General features: G+C 47.7%; 1 protein-coding gene across 5 annotated transcripts in view; it reads left to right on the top strand.

Moving 5' to 3' along the window:
- The window catches only part of UNC13D (unc-13 homolog D), a 54506-nt gene that overhangs the window by 4106 nt on the left and 33991 nt on the right, over positions 1-16409 (top strand). For 2 of the 5 annotated variants that reach the window (XM_074970526.1, XM_074970525.1), the window contains exon 1: positions 9261-9332. The exons of 2 other annotated variants lie outside the window; for them this stretch is intronic. In XM_074970526.1, the coding sequence (XP_074826627.1) occupies positions 9276-9332 (57 nt within the window). In that variant the 5' untranslated portion in view covers positions 9261-9275. Of the gene's footprint in view, positions 1-3602; positions 3668-9260; positions 9333-16409 lie in introns of those variants that run through there. One more of the 5 variants, XM_074970527.1, reaches the window with a different exon arrangement.

The raw sequence follows: 16409 nt of genomic DNA, 5'->3' as shown, positions 1-16409 counted from the left end.
TGAGTTCTTGCCAGACAGGATGCTATCAAACTAAGTTTTCTTTTACATCTTCTAGGCACTTCTCTTTCTCTGGAGGTGATAGGCATTATCAGGACAGGATTCACAAAAAGAAAAGGAGTACTTGTGGCACCTTAGAGACTAACCAATTTATTTGAGCATAAGCTTTCGTGAGCTACAGCTCACTTCATCGGATGCATGGATGTAGCTCACGAAAGCTCATGCTCAAATAAATTGGTTAGTCTCTAAGGTGCCACAAGTACTCCTTTTCTTTTTGCGAATACAGACTAACACGGCTGTTACTCTGAAACAGGACAGGACTGTATTCTTAACAGCCCAATAGCACCTTATTTCAGTGTGACCAGTTTGGAATGTGAGGATGTGACCGGTCGCTTCCCAGCTTATGGCTGCCTCTGCTGCTTATCCAGAGGCCTTAGCCTAAGCACAGGGCCTCAGACTGTCACAGTAAGAGAAGGCCCTTACACCGGCCGACAGTGATTTTGATTCTTTCTTTTATACCTCTATAACTAGCTAAATGATAAGAATACACCTAAATTCTGTGAGTATAGGCCTTTACAGACAGGCCTGAATATCTATATTCTAACAAATTGTATGAGCAATAATGTATAGTTAGGCCAGCCAATGGGGTGATCAAATCTCATGCTTTAGGGTGTAACTGATCGTTGGGGAGAGGGGGGGTCAGGAAGGAACTCCACCCTACCCACCTCCATCTCCATGGGCAGCATTGAGTAATTGGCCACTTGTGCAATAGGATGCTCTCACTGAAGCAGCAGCAGGAATTGCTACTCTCTTGAGCAACAGGTATTGGCCCTTTCCCAGCTATGATCTGGTATGGAAAACCCCACCTTTCTAAAATTTCCCTTTATGCCATGCAAAGATAACTTTAGACTCTCTCCTGTGGGTCAGTGCAGGTAGCCCTGTAAGGCCTGGGTTCTGGCTGGCTGAGGATATGTCTATACTGTGATAAAAAACCTGTGGCACCAAGTCTCAGAGTATGTGTCAGCTGAGTCGGGCTCATAGACCTTGGGCTGCCGAGCTAAAAATTGCAGTGTAGACGTCTGGGCTCAGGCTGGAGCCTGGACTGTGGGACCCCGCGAATTTATAACCCCACATAATTGCACCGCAATTTATAACCCCACAGCCCAAGCCACGCAAGCCTGACTTTTCTGACCCAGGCCAGCCATGGGTGTTTTATTCCAGTGTAGACATACCCACTGTGTCTTGATCTCTATATCCAGAGACTGCTGATAGGGCCGGCCGTGGGGAAAATGGTGCGCTGGACGAACTTGTATTTTGGTGCTCCTGGCCCCGCTGCCTCCCCGAGTTCCCCCCATCGCTCCTAGCATCTGCTGTCTCCCTGGGCTCCCAACCCATTGTCCCCAGGCCCCACTGCCTTCCCCCCCCCAGCCCCCCATTGACCTGAGCTCCCTTCCATGTCTTTGCACCCCAGGCCTGCCCTGTTCCTTGCCTCTTGACCACATTGCCCTGGGTGGTCACCCACAGCACCCACCGGTAGGGTCTCGGCTCTGAAATGTGCTTCCTCCACTGGCCCAAGTCTGCTGCTCTTCAGGGCCCATTCTTTTTCTCAGGCTCTCACGTGTGTGCGGAAGAGGTGATTGTGGGGTGAGTCTCTCAATATTGAAGCTGGTCAATAATCTTATGTATGGTGCCTGGGCACATATAGTAGGCATGTTGGGTACATTAATACGTAAAATACCTGGTTGCCCAGGCAACATGCTGAGTCTGTATCCCAGATGTGAGCTCAAACCACTTGACTTTGCCTTTCTTAGAAGCATCTGACTTGGTCTTAAGGGGACGCTGATGTGTTTTGAGGTCTAAAGATGGGCTCTAGAACGGTGTGAAATTGGTGAGGGAATGGCCTATGAACTCTGAAGCCTCCTTTCCTGCCCCTCCAATAGCAGTGAAACAATGACTGTTTCCCTGAGCTGTTCTGTTATGGATGGTGCTACTGCAAATATATGGAAGTGAATAAACAAAGGGTACTGAGGCTGAATTCATCTTAATGGGAAATGCACAGGGAGAGGAAAAAATAACTTTGCCACATGTATTAAAGATTAAATTAGTAGAGAGAAAATGTTATTTTAAGTTTCTGAGGAGAACTGCAAACCGAACAAATGTCCAATTGGACAACATCCTCCATAAGCCAGAGGCCACTGAAAGCTCGTTAAATCTAATTAAAAAGAAGCATGGCTAAATTATCCAGGGCAGTAACTGGAGAATTAGCAGGAGGAAGGAAAAATCAGGCAAGGTCTGAGTCAGAAACCACTGGTCTCGCCATTAATTCTTTAATCATTGCTGTGTTGGGCTTGTCTCAACCCCCCTTCTCTCCAGAGGAATGCTGGGATAATGTTCAGGATGGAAGGGTTTTACCCCTTCATTGCCCCTGGAACACGCAGTCCTGAGGAGGACACGTAGTGGTGGAACATCCTGTCCTGACCTACCAGGTAATGCAGCCCAAGCTCGAACAGCTTGTTCCCTGGCATGTTGTGCCATGCCAAAAAGGTTATTGTGATAACCTCTAAGAATTTCTGAGCTGGTCGTGGAATCGGACCTGGTACAGAGGTTATAGAGTGGGTCCGTGTCCAGTGCGATAGTAGGCGCCCATGTGCAGCTGATCTATGGTATCATAAATGGCACAATCAAATTCATGTTGTTGGAAAGGGCGAAGAGAGAAACTCCTTAGTTACATAATTTGTTCAGTAAAAACCATTCCCGTATCTTCAGGAACGCAGCATCTCTGTGGCTCAGAGGAGACATGATCGCATGTTGTCTTTTGATTGGGAGCATTTAATGTAAAAACTATGCACCCGGCACCGTGGTTCCCTGTATATGTAAAAATGTGTGGCACTGTATTCTTAGGATGAGAGCTTAAACAAAGCTCCTGTCTGCCCTGCATTGGCATTAAAAGTCCCCGGCACTTCTTGTAAGAGTAGGTGTTTGCCCTGGTGTCCAAAATTCCCTAACTGTGGGGCAACATACTGTTCTGGGTTTCTTGTCATCCAGCCCAGAGGTGGCTGCTTTTCTGCATTGCTATAGTTGAAGCAGTTTGGGGATCCCTCAGGATGGAAGGCTTTCTCATATTTCTAGGCAGGATACCAATAATCTTTGTGCTCCTACTCCTCTTGACTGTGTGTGTAGCTAATAGCAGCCCAGAGAGGGGGTGCGTTGTGGAAGAGAAAGGAATTTGATTTGCATCCCATTCAAGGCAAGGAGTGGCAGCCAGCAGAATGCACTGAACATACACTCCTGGAGAGACTGATGCTGGGAGGGTGCATCAGGTGATGCAATATCTGGAACTTTGAGCCCAAGGACAGCAGCAGTATTTCAGAGAATCTGAAGAGGAGGAGAAGGGTATGTTATGATTGCACGATGACATTGCTTTCCGTTTTTATGCTGTAGCCCTCTTGGGTTTTTCCTTATGACTTGTCAAATAGTAACAGGCAGGGCAGAGTTTTGTATAGTCATTCAACCCAGCCTCCTCCCTAGCTGGCCCCGCGTGTTAAAAGGAGAAGTGAGTGAGACTCATGTTGAAATCATTTTTTCAACTCTTCATGTATTTCCAGCCCACTGATCAAGATAAGAGTGAGGAAAGGCTGTGGGCCCACCGGCAGGATAACCAAGCCAAGAGGTAGGAAGACAAGCTGCTACTTACATTTACTGAGAATTGTTTTTAGCACTGGGTTCTCTTTAAAGGAGAAAATCCCTTTTAAAGTGACTTTTGTTGATCTGTTCAGTTTTCTCTGACGACTCAGGTCACTCAACTGTCGCATCTCGTTTACCTTGGATGCATTCAATGCTGCTTTAAAACACTCTTTCAGAGGGCTCTGCTATTTGATGCAACACGCTCTAGTTTGGGGCACACCCAGGTGGCCCAGATTTCAAAAGTGACTTTGGGATCCCAGTTGGAGATGCCTGGAAGGGGGTCTAATTTTCAGAAAGTGCTGAATAGGCCCTTGAAGGTGTTGCTCATACTTACTCTGTATTTTACTCTGTATTGGCCAGTATATTATAGCAGATCTTTCCATTGCCATTCTCTTTGGGGTGCTCTACCAGTCTCTTGACCTGGGTTTTCTTGAGTGGTTTGCATGAGTCTGGCTAGGTATCTGTGCTTTGGTGGTAGAAATTGTTCAGAGAAATTGAACAGGGTAGCTGAGATGCACAATATCAAGAAGCTCATAAATCCATGGTAAGAATCAGGAAGGGCAGAGATCAAGCTACATGTGAACGTGGTGGAGGTTTTATCTTCCCTAGCAGACGATCCATATTCAAAAATCACTGCCCCAGAAAGTTCATGCGAAATTCATGCTACTGGATTTTGGGAGTGGGGGAAGGACAATTACGTGTGTGTAACCAGTGCAATCTCTGGGTAGAAATACAGTAAAATCAGATACTTTATCATAATATCTAATGTTGTCTAATATCATCGTCACACTCTTACTTTTGGGAGGAGCCCAAATGCAATGGCAAAGGCTGCCTGAATGAACTCCAGGCTGGATGGAGAGATCACATGCCTAGGATTCAACTGATCCCTAAGCTCAGGACCAGCAAGGACCTCGCCCCTTCCATGCATACACATGAGGGTTCGTGCACCTTCCCTTGCATCCCTGAGCAGGGTCAGCTGTAAGGTGCAGGTGTGTTTAGAGGGTATTGACCACTGTGATCATAATTTTAAAGTAGGTCAAATTCTGTATTTAAAGTACTTGTGTCCCCCATCTGAGCCATGTTTCCGAAAAGCACTGCAAAACCAGGCTCTTGTGCATAAATGCAATGACTAGCTCAAACTTTGAGTTTTAAAAAAACTGTCCCTCAAATATTTAAGCTGCTGCTTTCCATGTTTCTAATTTAGGAGTCTTTTTTAATGAGAAAACCACAGCATTGTGGCTGGCCTATGACTGAAGAATTTCTATTTCATTGTGTGTTTCTTTTCAAACCGATTTTGATGGATTGCATTTTTTGAGCCTTCCAAAGGAAGGTGAAGCCGATACAAGGACTATCTAAACTCTTAAGTTGCCCTCTTTGCTCATGCAGAGAGAAGAGATTTCTGCGAGTTTTGTTACTTGACATCTGCAAGAACCCAGTGAAAGGTGCTGTCCGCTCATGGAGAGAAAATGGGTGTCTGTGTTTTATGCCACAGCTTCTTGCACCTCCTGTGAGCTGTGCTACATCAGGTCTTGCTTTTGCAATCACAAGCTTTATTGCCTATCACATGGCACCTCAACGCGAAGACGAAAACAGTTTCCAAAATCATTTTGCCTCTATATTTCTTCCATATTCAATTATGGTGCACTGGCTTCTGGGCATATTGCAGATGCTGCAAAGCAGAGCACCAATAGATTCTGCCTATGTAGGGGGTAATAAAGCTGTCCGACCGATCATTCCAGTCCAGCATGTTGCAGGGGAGAAACCCTCTATTGTCTAAGCCCAACAGGAAGCAAATACTTGGTTGAAACTCCTGAAGGCTGGCAGACTCAGGGGGTGTCTATGCTCGAAGTGTTACTAGTGTAAGAATACCAATATACTATACCTACAAAGTGCTTCTAGTGTGGATGCTCCAGTCTAGCAAAATCACCTCCACAAGCAAAACAAGCTATAACAGTAAAAGCACAGCTTATAACTGAGTCTACACTAGGGGCTTTTGCTGGCACAGCTATGCCCATCAGGGATCACACCTCATCACATCCCTGACTGCCCTCACTGTTCCAGCAGAAATCCATAGTGTACCTATGGTCTCAGGCTCCAGTTGGCCGCTTAAGAGAACGTGATCTGTAGCAAGGGATCAGTCAGTGTGACAGTGGAGAGGGAGAGAGCTGGCCCCTAAAGCTGAGCAGTGTAATGAACTTGAGAGGAAACAGTGCTGCTAAGGCATCTCCCCCCTGAACGTCTGGGATAGTAGCAAGAGGGGAGGGTTACAAAAGAAGGGTTTCCTCACCGCAGTTCCTCCCAGGCTGTTGCAATGTGTGCACCCAACTGAAACTCTCATTGGAATGATCCCGCTGTGCAGCCCTGAATAGGAAACAAGGACTGAGACCTGTGGGCGACGCAGACTGAGATGGACCTATCCACCTTGCAGTCGGAAGGGGAGGAAGGGGTTTCTCTCCTGTGCTGTTAGGGAGGACATACACTCTTTGCCAGACACTGCACCCTCGGGGTTCATTGCTGGCCCTTGCAAATGAAAAACACTTGTCTCTGGCTAAAAAGGTTTGGCTCTCCAGAGCTGGGAGTGAAAGCAGATGCTATTGGGAGTCCTTGTGAAACCGCGAGGGAGGTTTGCAGTGTCATTGAATAGTTACAAGCAGCCTTTTAAATGGTAAGGGAAGAACTCAGCCCTCCTGCACCCAGTTGTGTCTCCACCGTCTGATGAATGAACTAGCATTAACCTCTGCTTGCAAGGTCACTGGAGAGAGTGTGTGCTTATCCAGCCACTGGGCAGAAGGTCCTGGCCCAATTGTATGTCAGTGGGAATGGGCAGAGGGGATGAGATGTAAAACTAGTGTCTGGCTGTCTGGATTTTTAAGGGATCTCGTAGCATTTTTCACAAGAGTGAGGGCTGTTAACCCACATCCTGGCCCATTTTCTCTCTGCCTACTTCAGCTTCCCCCCTGCATTTTCAGTTGGAAAGGAAATCCCTGTCTCACCCAAACCTAGCTGTTTAATGGTTCATTGTATGCTGTTAAACAGATGCTGAGTTTCACCCCAGAAGTGGTTGCAACTCAGAAGGTGTTTACACTGAGCTAGGAAGTGGTTGCAAGGACATCCGTTGGATGAAATGGCTAGTAGTCTCGCTTGTCCTTGCATAAGTGTTTTTGACATCGTCCAGGCACAGCACCCCTACCAGTGCTTTCTGGGACCCCCAAAGTACTGGCCCCTAGTGCACATAATTGCTGCAGAGAACATGATCTCATAACCAGCCACTGCATTATGGGATGGAGTTAGCAGGACCAGCTGAACTGCTGCAGCTGCAACGTTTGTGGCTTCCTGTCCCCAAGAGGGAGAAATCACTGTAGATTACATGGCTTCAGCAGAGCAGAGTCAAAGCACTTCTCCTGTGTGCTGCCAACAGCTGGTTCGACCAGTGTTATTCAAATGCTGGAGGTGGCTGCTGTGTGGACACCACGCTGTGCCCGATCTGCAGGGATAGGCGTCTGCTACAGCCCAGCTATGGAGCCTGTCCTCTTTAGCGCAAGCTGTAGCCACTCAGCCTTTTAGCTCTGGAGGTCTCTGGAATGTCAGTCAAGATGGTGCTTATTCCGCTTATGGGCAGTGAACATGTGACATGCTCCTGGCTAAAAGGCACTATTTAAATGTAAGACCAAGCCCATCCTTATCTGCAGACTGCATACACACCACGCATACATGAAATATATAGGTGCCAGAGCATCTTGTTTCTTTCCTTTGAGATTTCCTAGGCTGATTTTCTTTCTGATGGTGGGGTTCTCTGGGTTGCCATCCTTCCCTTCCCTCTCATACATCAAGCGAACAGGAATACAGATCCTTTCGATAGGCCGGGGTGGGCAAACTAGCCCATGGGCTGGATCCAGCCCACGGGCTGTTTTAAGCCAGCCCACAAGCTCCCACTGGGGCGCCATGTTGGGGGGTCCCACTCCGGGGCTCCAGCCAGGGTGCCGGGTCGGGGGCCGTACCACGTGGCTCCCAGAATCAGGGGCCTCTCCATGCATAGGAGCCAGAGAAAGGACATGCCACTGCTTCCGGGAGCTGCTTAAGGTAAGCGCCACTCAGAGTCTGAACCCTGAGCCTCTCCCCAAACCCCTACCCCAGCCCTGCTCCCGCTCCTGCTCTCCAAACCCCTCAATCCCAGCACGGCGCACCCTGCACCCCAAACCTCTCATTCCCAGCCCACCTTAGAGACTGCACCCATAACCAGAGCCCTCACCCCCTCCCACACCCCAACCCCAATTTTGTGAGCATTCATGGCCCGCCATATAATTTCTATTCCCCGATGTGGCCCTCAGGCCAAAAAGTTTTCCCACCCTTGTGATAGGCATGTCTTGAAGGGGATGGCCGTTGCTGTTAGCAGCCGTTAACTCATCTGTCTGGTAATTTGCAATCAGATAAACTGTTTGTGAGAATGAAGAGTGCTGGTAAAACAAAATTTGTAACTCTGCTTCCCGTAACTGGAGAGGAGCTGCTTCTCTGAAATCTGCTGCACCCGGTCAGAAACCCCTGCTGGAGAGCAGCCATCTCAGCATGTCCCTTTCCAGCATTAGGGAGGATAATTCTCTTCTCCATTCCAGCAATACAGTGGGATGGTTAACTGGATTAGCTCTTTCCAGTGGCTTAAGTACAGAACTGAGCTGCAGAGACTGGAGTAGGCCCAGCTTGACCTCAATCAAACACGATCATCTGCCCCGAGCGACATTTCTTATTCCCCACCCCCTCCGGTGCAGTGGCCTTTGGTTTGAAGACCGCTTCTGCTTTTGACAAACTTTCATGGGAATGGAGTCTGGATGATTCTCTCCTGCACCGTATTTGCATGTACAGTGAACTCCACCCTCTAAAGCCCCACAGCTGGCTTCACACCCCGGGCCAGGACCTCAACGCCACATTCTCGCCTTCTACATGGTGCAGGCTCTGACTGCCTGCATCTTCCCATGTGTTTCGTTCCGTTCCCCGTTACAGGCCCTGTGCTCTGTCCTCTCTCACTGCTGCTCCCTTCTCCTTCAGTCCCCTACACCTGGAAGAGCGTCTTACTTCCCACCCATTAACAATTGCCCCCGGACTTCCCACTCCTTTTGCAAAGCCTTCTCTGGTCCATCTTATCCCTGACACCTCTGCTTCAGAGCCTTTCTTATTTCAGTTGCATTGCCTGGGTCTGAGTTGAACTGTAAGGTGCCTCCTTGGGTGTCTGTAAAGTGCCACGTTCACCTACAACCCTCGATAGCTAATAATGTGAAAGAAACTGAGGACCCAGCCATGGATCAGAGGAACGCAGCCTCATTCCCTCCCCAATGCTGGACCCCAGATGGGAGTCCACAAGCAGGGGAGAAAGTATAGCTCAAGATCTATTCAAGGAGGCCTCTGTGCATTTCCGGTTGTTGTTAAAATGGTCAGGGTGAGATAAAGAGTGTGGTTTCCTCTGAGCATATGAACAAGGGGCGGGGCGAGGAGGTGATGCTGGTGGAGAGGGCGGTTCAAGCCTAAATAAGCAGAGCTGTAGCTGTGTTCTCTGGGGCTCAGCCTCCTGTATCCAGCACAGGTTTGCTCTGATCCACCCCAGCATGGAGTCTGTCAGCGAGATGCCAGCAGGGGACGGCCCTGGGGAGGACAGCAGTGACGTATGTGGTCTCTTTACTCTCATTTTAAACAGGTGTTTACGTTGCATGCTATGTGTCTCTGATTTCATGCGTGGTGTTCTCACTTCCCCTCGCTCCCACTTTGCTCAGATCTTGAGACGTTGCTGCACAGAGCATCTTCTGGGTTTAATTGTTGGTACACGGAGGGACTAGGAGGAGAGCCTGGGGCTACTAAGTCCTGAGGTTCCCTGAGGTCCAAAATTGAAGGCTAAGGTTTTCAACCTAGAAGGAGATGAGAGCTCTCAACACCTTGGAGAAGGTGCTTGGCCCCATATTATCTGTCTACACTAAACACTCTCAGTCCTTCACTGCTGTAGCACTGTTGCTGCTCCATCAATTCTGGCAACCATGGGAGCTCCAGTGTAGACTTCAAGCAGGTCTCGATGACCTGGTGGTAAAAACACTGCTGGCTGGTCTACGTTAGCACCGCCACTGTGCCAAGCACCAGTGGAGCGATAATGGTGGGAGATTAAGAAGAGAAACCTCATTGTAGTCATGGTTATTGAGTAGCAAGGGCAAAAGTGCCCAGTGAGAGACTGATACAGGCAGGCACTAGGGCATCTGCATTATGCTTCCTTGCCAGAGATGTTCCACCGTTGCAATTCCACCAGTGAAGAAGGACGTACTCTGAATATCATCCTCCACAGCTGAGGGCATCTGCCCTGGGATTGTTGATCCACAGCCTTAGGGTCCTTTTGGGCTCCTCACTGCTACTGTATGCCCAAGTAGCACTCACTAGCAGCTAAAAATACCCACTTCTATCTGCAACAAGCCCAAAGACTGTACAACAGCTGATCCTATGCAGGCTTGATTACTGCAGCTCAAAGCCACGTGCTCTGGAAAAATCTCCCACTAGTACAAAATGCAGCAGCATACGTACTTCCTCATAAAGGTTGCTGGGAGCACATTTTGATGCTATCTGCACTGGCTTCCTAAGCTACTCTGTGCTGATAATCAAAGCCCTCCATGGGATTGGCCATAGCTATCTGGCAGATTGCCTCTCCCTCTGCAAGTCTGATCTTCCACATCAGGTATGTTCTGCCTGACCAATGAAACTGTCCACTAACAAGAGAGGCTCATGAGTGCAGGAGGCTTACCTGGACCTAGACTGTGGAACTCCCTCCCACGAGAGGCAAGAATGACCACAGGCCTCAGGACGTTCTGCACTAAATGCAAACTGGTTCTTCAGCTTAGCTTTTCCATAATAATCTCCTTGCACACACAAATGAGCAAAAGAACAAAAAACCAACCAACCCCAGAACAAACACTATTAAATTAATCAAGCTATTTCTCTTATAGGCTGGTGCAGCGCTGACAGACCCTGGTCCTCGGCAGGTGGGCTCGAACCAGGTGTCTCCGGAACTTAAAGCATGAGCCTCTACCGCATGAGCTAAAAGCCAACAGGCTGTTTAGCTAAGCCTGTAGAGCAGACTCATTTGATCTCTCTAAGTGGTCTCGGTGCCACTAGATGGGACAGAGCACCACACCCAGGAGGTGTGTGGGTTACCCAGGCAAAAAAGAAAGAGACAGTTGTTTCTATATGGGGGGCCATGAAAGTGTTAGAGAGAGAGCCAAAAACAGTTCTCCCCTCCCCTCTTACAGCCCCGCTGCAGCCTGCAACGGGGGGAAGAAGTGGATCTGGTGTCCAGCGTATAAAGGATTGTATTGAGGAAGAACAAAGTTCTTTCCATTTGTGCTTGAAACTTGGCTGCACTAGTGGTTCAGTCTGAAGGATGGTTGGAGGGCTGGGAGGCTTTTGATCCACAGAAAGAGGGTCCGAGAGAAAGGTCTTTACGCTCTGCTGCAGCGACCCCGAGGGAAGTACAATACTCTGTTTCAAGCCCGGTGTAGGGGACAATCTAAATGAAGTGTTTCCAAGACGGGAGGTGCTCCAAGGACCAGGAGGCTGCAGAAGCTGGAATGTGCTGCTTTTAGAAAGGATCATTGCAAGCAGAGCTATTCAGGAACCAAAGAGCAAAATACAGCTTCCAGCTGCCTCCTGCTATTTGCCAGGGACCACCTAGCAGACTGGAACAATGAGGGTAGATATGGCTTTCCCTCCCCCTATAGTTTAAGGATCAAATTCATCCTGGGTGTAACTACTGACTTCAGTCAAATACCTCTGGGATTACTTTGGCCCTAATTTTTGTATTAAAAGAATTGTTTCCATCTCTTTTTTTAACACACAGATCCTGTAAGTAATGCAGCTATTGCATCTCTGCCATTCTAGTACTACTGAGCCCTCATCTGCCTCTGCATGTTTACCATCTCTTGCTAGTTCACTCTTGGACCTTTCCTGAGCTGTGGGGGCTGCCTTTGGTGAAACTGAATGGTGGTTTTGTGATGGGCGTATGTGTGCGCTGAGCCCTGAGCTAAAAGGAACACTCATTTCACTTGTGGTGTAAGGAAAATTTGAAACTGATCTCTTGCAAGGCAATGTGATCATGCTTTTTCACCCTGTCCTTTAACTGTCCCACGCTTGATTTCTTGTGCTTAGTCATTATGCTGCTGTGAGATAAAGGCTACAGGCCACATGAGAATTTAAACCATACCATGTCCAGTTAAAACATAACCTGATCGCCCAGTTTGGGGTGGTGAAATCATCACTCGTCAGGTGATGCTGTGTGCTAGGAATGTGTTGCTAGTTCTCGGGCTGTGGGTTGAGTGAGCGAATATCTGTGAAATACTCTGAAACCTGTGAAATAAAGACCCACTCACTTTCTGAGAACGCTGGGCGTGCACTAGCCCAGTGGTTCTCAACCAGGGGTCTGGGGCCTCCTAGGGGGCTGCAAGCAGGTTTCAGGGGGCCACCAAGCAGGGCCAGCATTAGACTCGCTGAGGACCAGGGTAGAAAGCCAAAGCCCCACCGCATGGGGCTGAATCCCGGGGTCCTGACCCTGCCACCCAGGGCTGAAGCCTGCGCTATGTAGCTTCACCTGGGGCTCTGACCTGGGGCCCCAGGCAATTGCCCTGCTTGCTCCCCCTAACGCCAACTCTGGCTTTTATCTGCAGAAAACCAGTGATTATGGCACAGGTGGGCCGTGGACTTCTTATAGCATGTTGGGGGGACCTCAGAAAGAAAAAGGTTGAGAAGCCCTGCACTAGCCCCTACTACCAGGCTGAGAAGTCTCCAAAGAGAAATAACTTGGTGCTTGTGAGGATTTGCTGGTATCTTTGGCTTTGGCAGAGGAAAGGACATTGGCTGGAAAGATCCCATTTTGTTTAGAGATGAGCTTGCGCCACAGAGCTGGGAGCTGAACTTCCCCAAAGTTTGGGGTTGTTGGGATCAGAAGGGCTGGTCCCATCCATTAAACAAAGAAGGACCAGATTGATTCCCACTTGGATCGGATCCAAATATGCTCCGTGCTTGGGTGTTGTAGATTCAGAGCCCATGTGTCATTTTTGGTTTTGATTGAGTTTCTTTTTACATAATGCACAAAGATAAACAAGTTTTCAAAAATTCACCTGCTGCAATATAGGATCCACCATGTTGTTATGACCCACACATTATAAAGTAAACAATGCTTGATACTAGAGATCAAACATTTTGTTGTTGTTCATAGCAAAGGTCAAATGTGTAACCGTCAGAAGATCAGATACTATTATTACCCCTTCTCCACTTATAGGAGGCACCCATATATCAACAAGGAGCAACATAATGTTGCTGTCAGGACAATAGTTCCTTCCTGGAAAATACATTTAGGATTTATATATCCTCTTGGCTTTTCTGTGTTAACTTTATAAACCCAAAACAACAGTGTCTCAAAGGGAAATCACACTGACTATGTGACATGACAATAAAATGCAAACATCATGGTGTTTCTAGGAAAACAAGCTCTACAGAGAAAGTGTGGGGGTTAGTGGCTCCTTTCCACAAATCTTAGGCATTTATTTGTAAAGAAGCCTCTAGTCACCTTACGCCATAATCCCTGGAATTCCCCAAACCTTTATACCGAGAATCTCATCTGTCCTTTCTTTCATCATAAGAACGGCCATACTGGGTCAGACCAAAGGTCCATCTAGCCCATTATCCTGTCTTCCGACAGTGGCCAGTGCCAGGTGCCCCAGAGGGAATGAACAGAACAGAGTGATCATCAAGTGATCCATGCCGTCGTCCACTCTCAGATTCTGGCAAACAGAGGCTAGGGACACCATCCTTGCCCATCCTCGCTCATAGCCATTGATAGACCTATCCTCCATGAACTTTTCTAGTTTTTTTGAATCAATCATACACACTACTGACCTTCATAATGAATGGAACAACAAGATACTCATATACCACATGGCTCAAATGCCACGTTAGCATCTCTCCTATTCTTCTGAATGTGTCTGTCCCTCACCAGTAACTCCTGACCTGATTCAAGATGTGATTGCCCCAAGCCCACACTCTTGCTCCTGGCGTCATGAATGCTGGAATCCAAGGAACTGTCCATAACAAAGGGCTCTGCTGCCATTTTTGATTGGCTGCCATTACTTGCCTGGATAATTGAATTGGAAGAAATTGTCTCTTCCTCCTGAAGGTTTTCTTTTTCTTCCCCGTGTTGAACAGCTGCCTGTTTAGAATGGATTTCTGTGTCCATAAGTTCACAATAGCACCACCAGACTAGAATGTGAAACATTCAAAAGTACCAGGAGATCCCAGATCCTCTTAGAGGAGCATCTGGTGCTTCCATAAAGGCCTCACTTTTAACTGTACTGAACCCAGGACCTGAGCGAACAACGTGCTGCACTCCCTAGGCACATAGGGTTGGTCATACCAAATGAACATATGTCCTTCAGCAGTGGTCAATATTTGAGGCTTCAGAGCTAGGGACACCAACCCAGGTGGTCAGTTCTGCTCTTCTGATGGTGAGTGTGGGGGGAGAGGAAATTCCTTCCTGAGACAACAAACTTGACACCTGAAAGCATGAGACTTAGGTCCTCCTCAACTTATCTTGGCTTGCCTAGTTACAAGTGTAACTAATTAATTGGTCACAAAGTTATCCAGCCTTTAAAAATTTATCTACAGCCTTTGTCTCTGACCTACTGCTGCCAAGAATTTCTCAGGTCAGCTATGCTCCTGGTGAAGGATTCCCAGGGGTTTTGGTCCTGTCACACTGTGGGCTTTCTCTCTCCAGGAGGGTGAGCAGCCTATCCCCAAACAAAAACAAACTATACTCTTCCCCTGTGTAGAGCAATGAAAGAAAGTCCTTCCCTCGCCTGGGATACAATACAAGTTTGCAGTTATTTAAAATGAATTGGAAGACAAGTAGTATTTGCCCTCTCTCAAATCTCTTCACTACCAGACACCCGCTGCTGTCTTTTCTTCTCCTTGCATACCCAGTGGTTGCACCTGCGTTAGGTTACTGAGCCCAGCTACATGTGCTCCACACCCCCTAACTGTCCCCTGTCTGCTTCTGCCCCTTGCAGAGCTGACCGGGGAATGGAGGGATGAGCTGGAGCTGACTAGGAGATTCATGGGACCTTGTTGGGTAGTATGTCCCAGTCCCCTTCACCTGCCTTTTCCCTCCAAGTGGCTCCCACTGCCCCCTTGAAATAAATCCATTGGGTGGAGCAACTCTGATAAGGAAAGTGCTGCACAGTACAGATGCCAAGCGGGAGGGGTATTTTCTTAGACACCACACGCCTTGTCTCCACACCAAACCCTACTGGGGTGTGCAGAACTTGCCCGAATCCCTCGTTAAACTGAAACCTCACAAAGGTTTGTTCTGCCTGCAGCGAGGGAAGGGTGTAAGTTTCTATTTTGCTGTTTCTCCAGGTGTTTCAGTTGTATGGTGCAGGGCTCTTGTTTACTCGCCCACGCTGAGTGTGAAGTGGCTGAGTCTTTGTGAGTTCCGGTGAGGCGCGACTGTCCTGCCTCTGATTTGCTGCCTGGCCCTGTTGGCCACGTACGTTTGACATGGTGGAGGCACTATGCTGAGACCTTCCAGACCAGACTATCAAAGCTTGAACGGCTGTGCTTAGTGCAGGGGTGCTCTGATGGGCACACTGCTCGGGCTCTATGACATTATGGAACACACTGTGTATGGGCCCTACCCATCTGCCTGTGACATTCTGTTGGCATTCTGTCAAGGCCCTTTACAGTGATATGAACCCCCTGTGAAGGGCCTGTTGTCAAGACACATGACTATCCCTCAAAGAGTTGTGAGTACAGCCCTAAAGGCACCTCTTCAAAGCCCTGTGTAGTGTGGTGGCCCTCCTGTGATGGAGCAGTTAGTTGTCTGACCCTAGGCAATGATTCTGTGCATAGCACCTGTAGGCCCGGAGGGTCGAGATTTTCCAAGATGGTGTGTAACTATGCCAATAGACCATCTAGACCAGTGGTTCTCAAGGTCTTCCAGGGGTACATCAACTCATCTAGATATATGCCTAGTTTTACAACAGGCTACATAAAAAACACTAAGGAAGCCAGTACAAGCTAAAATTTCATACAATGACTTGTTTGGATTGCTCTATGTACCATACACTGAAATGTAAGTACAATATATTCGAATTAATTTATTTTATAATTATATGATGAAATGAGAAAGTAAGCAATATTTCATTAATAGTGTGCTATGACACTTTTGTATGTTAATGTCCTGATTTTGTAAGCAAGTAGTTTTTAAGTGAGATGAAACTTGGGGTACGCAAGACAAATCAGACTCCTGGAAGGGGTACAATAATCTGGAAAGTTGAGAACAGCTGATCTAGAAATACAGGCTATGCATGTTATCATAAATATAAAGGGAAGGGTAAACACCTTTAAATCCCTCCTGGCCAGAGGAAAAACCCTTTCACCTATAAAGGGTTAAGAAGCTAGGATAACCTCGCTGGCACCTGACCAAAATGACCAATGAGAAGACAAGATATTTTCAAAGCTGGAGGGGGTGGGGGGGAGAAACAAAGGGTACTCTCTGTCTGTGTGATGCTTTTGCCGGGAACAGAACAGGAATGGAGTCTTAGAACTTAGTAAGTAAGCTAGCTAGATATGCGTTAGATTCTGTTTTGTTTAAATGGCTGATAAAATAACCTGTGCTGAATGGAATGGATATTCCTGTTTTTGTGTCTTTTTGTAAC

The sequence above is a fragment of the Natator depressus genome, chromosome 14 (genome assembly GCF_965152275.1).
Source record: "Natator depressus isolate rNatDep1 chromosome 14, rNatDep2.hap1, whole genome shotgun sequence".
Lineage (NCBI taxonomy): Eukaryota > Metazoa > Chordata > Testudines > Cheloniidae > Natator > Natator depressus.
This window is presented reverse-complemented; position numbering and strand designations above follow the sequence as displayed.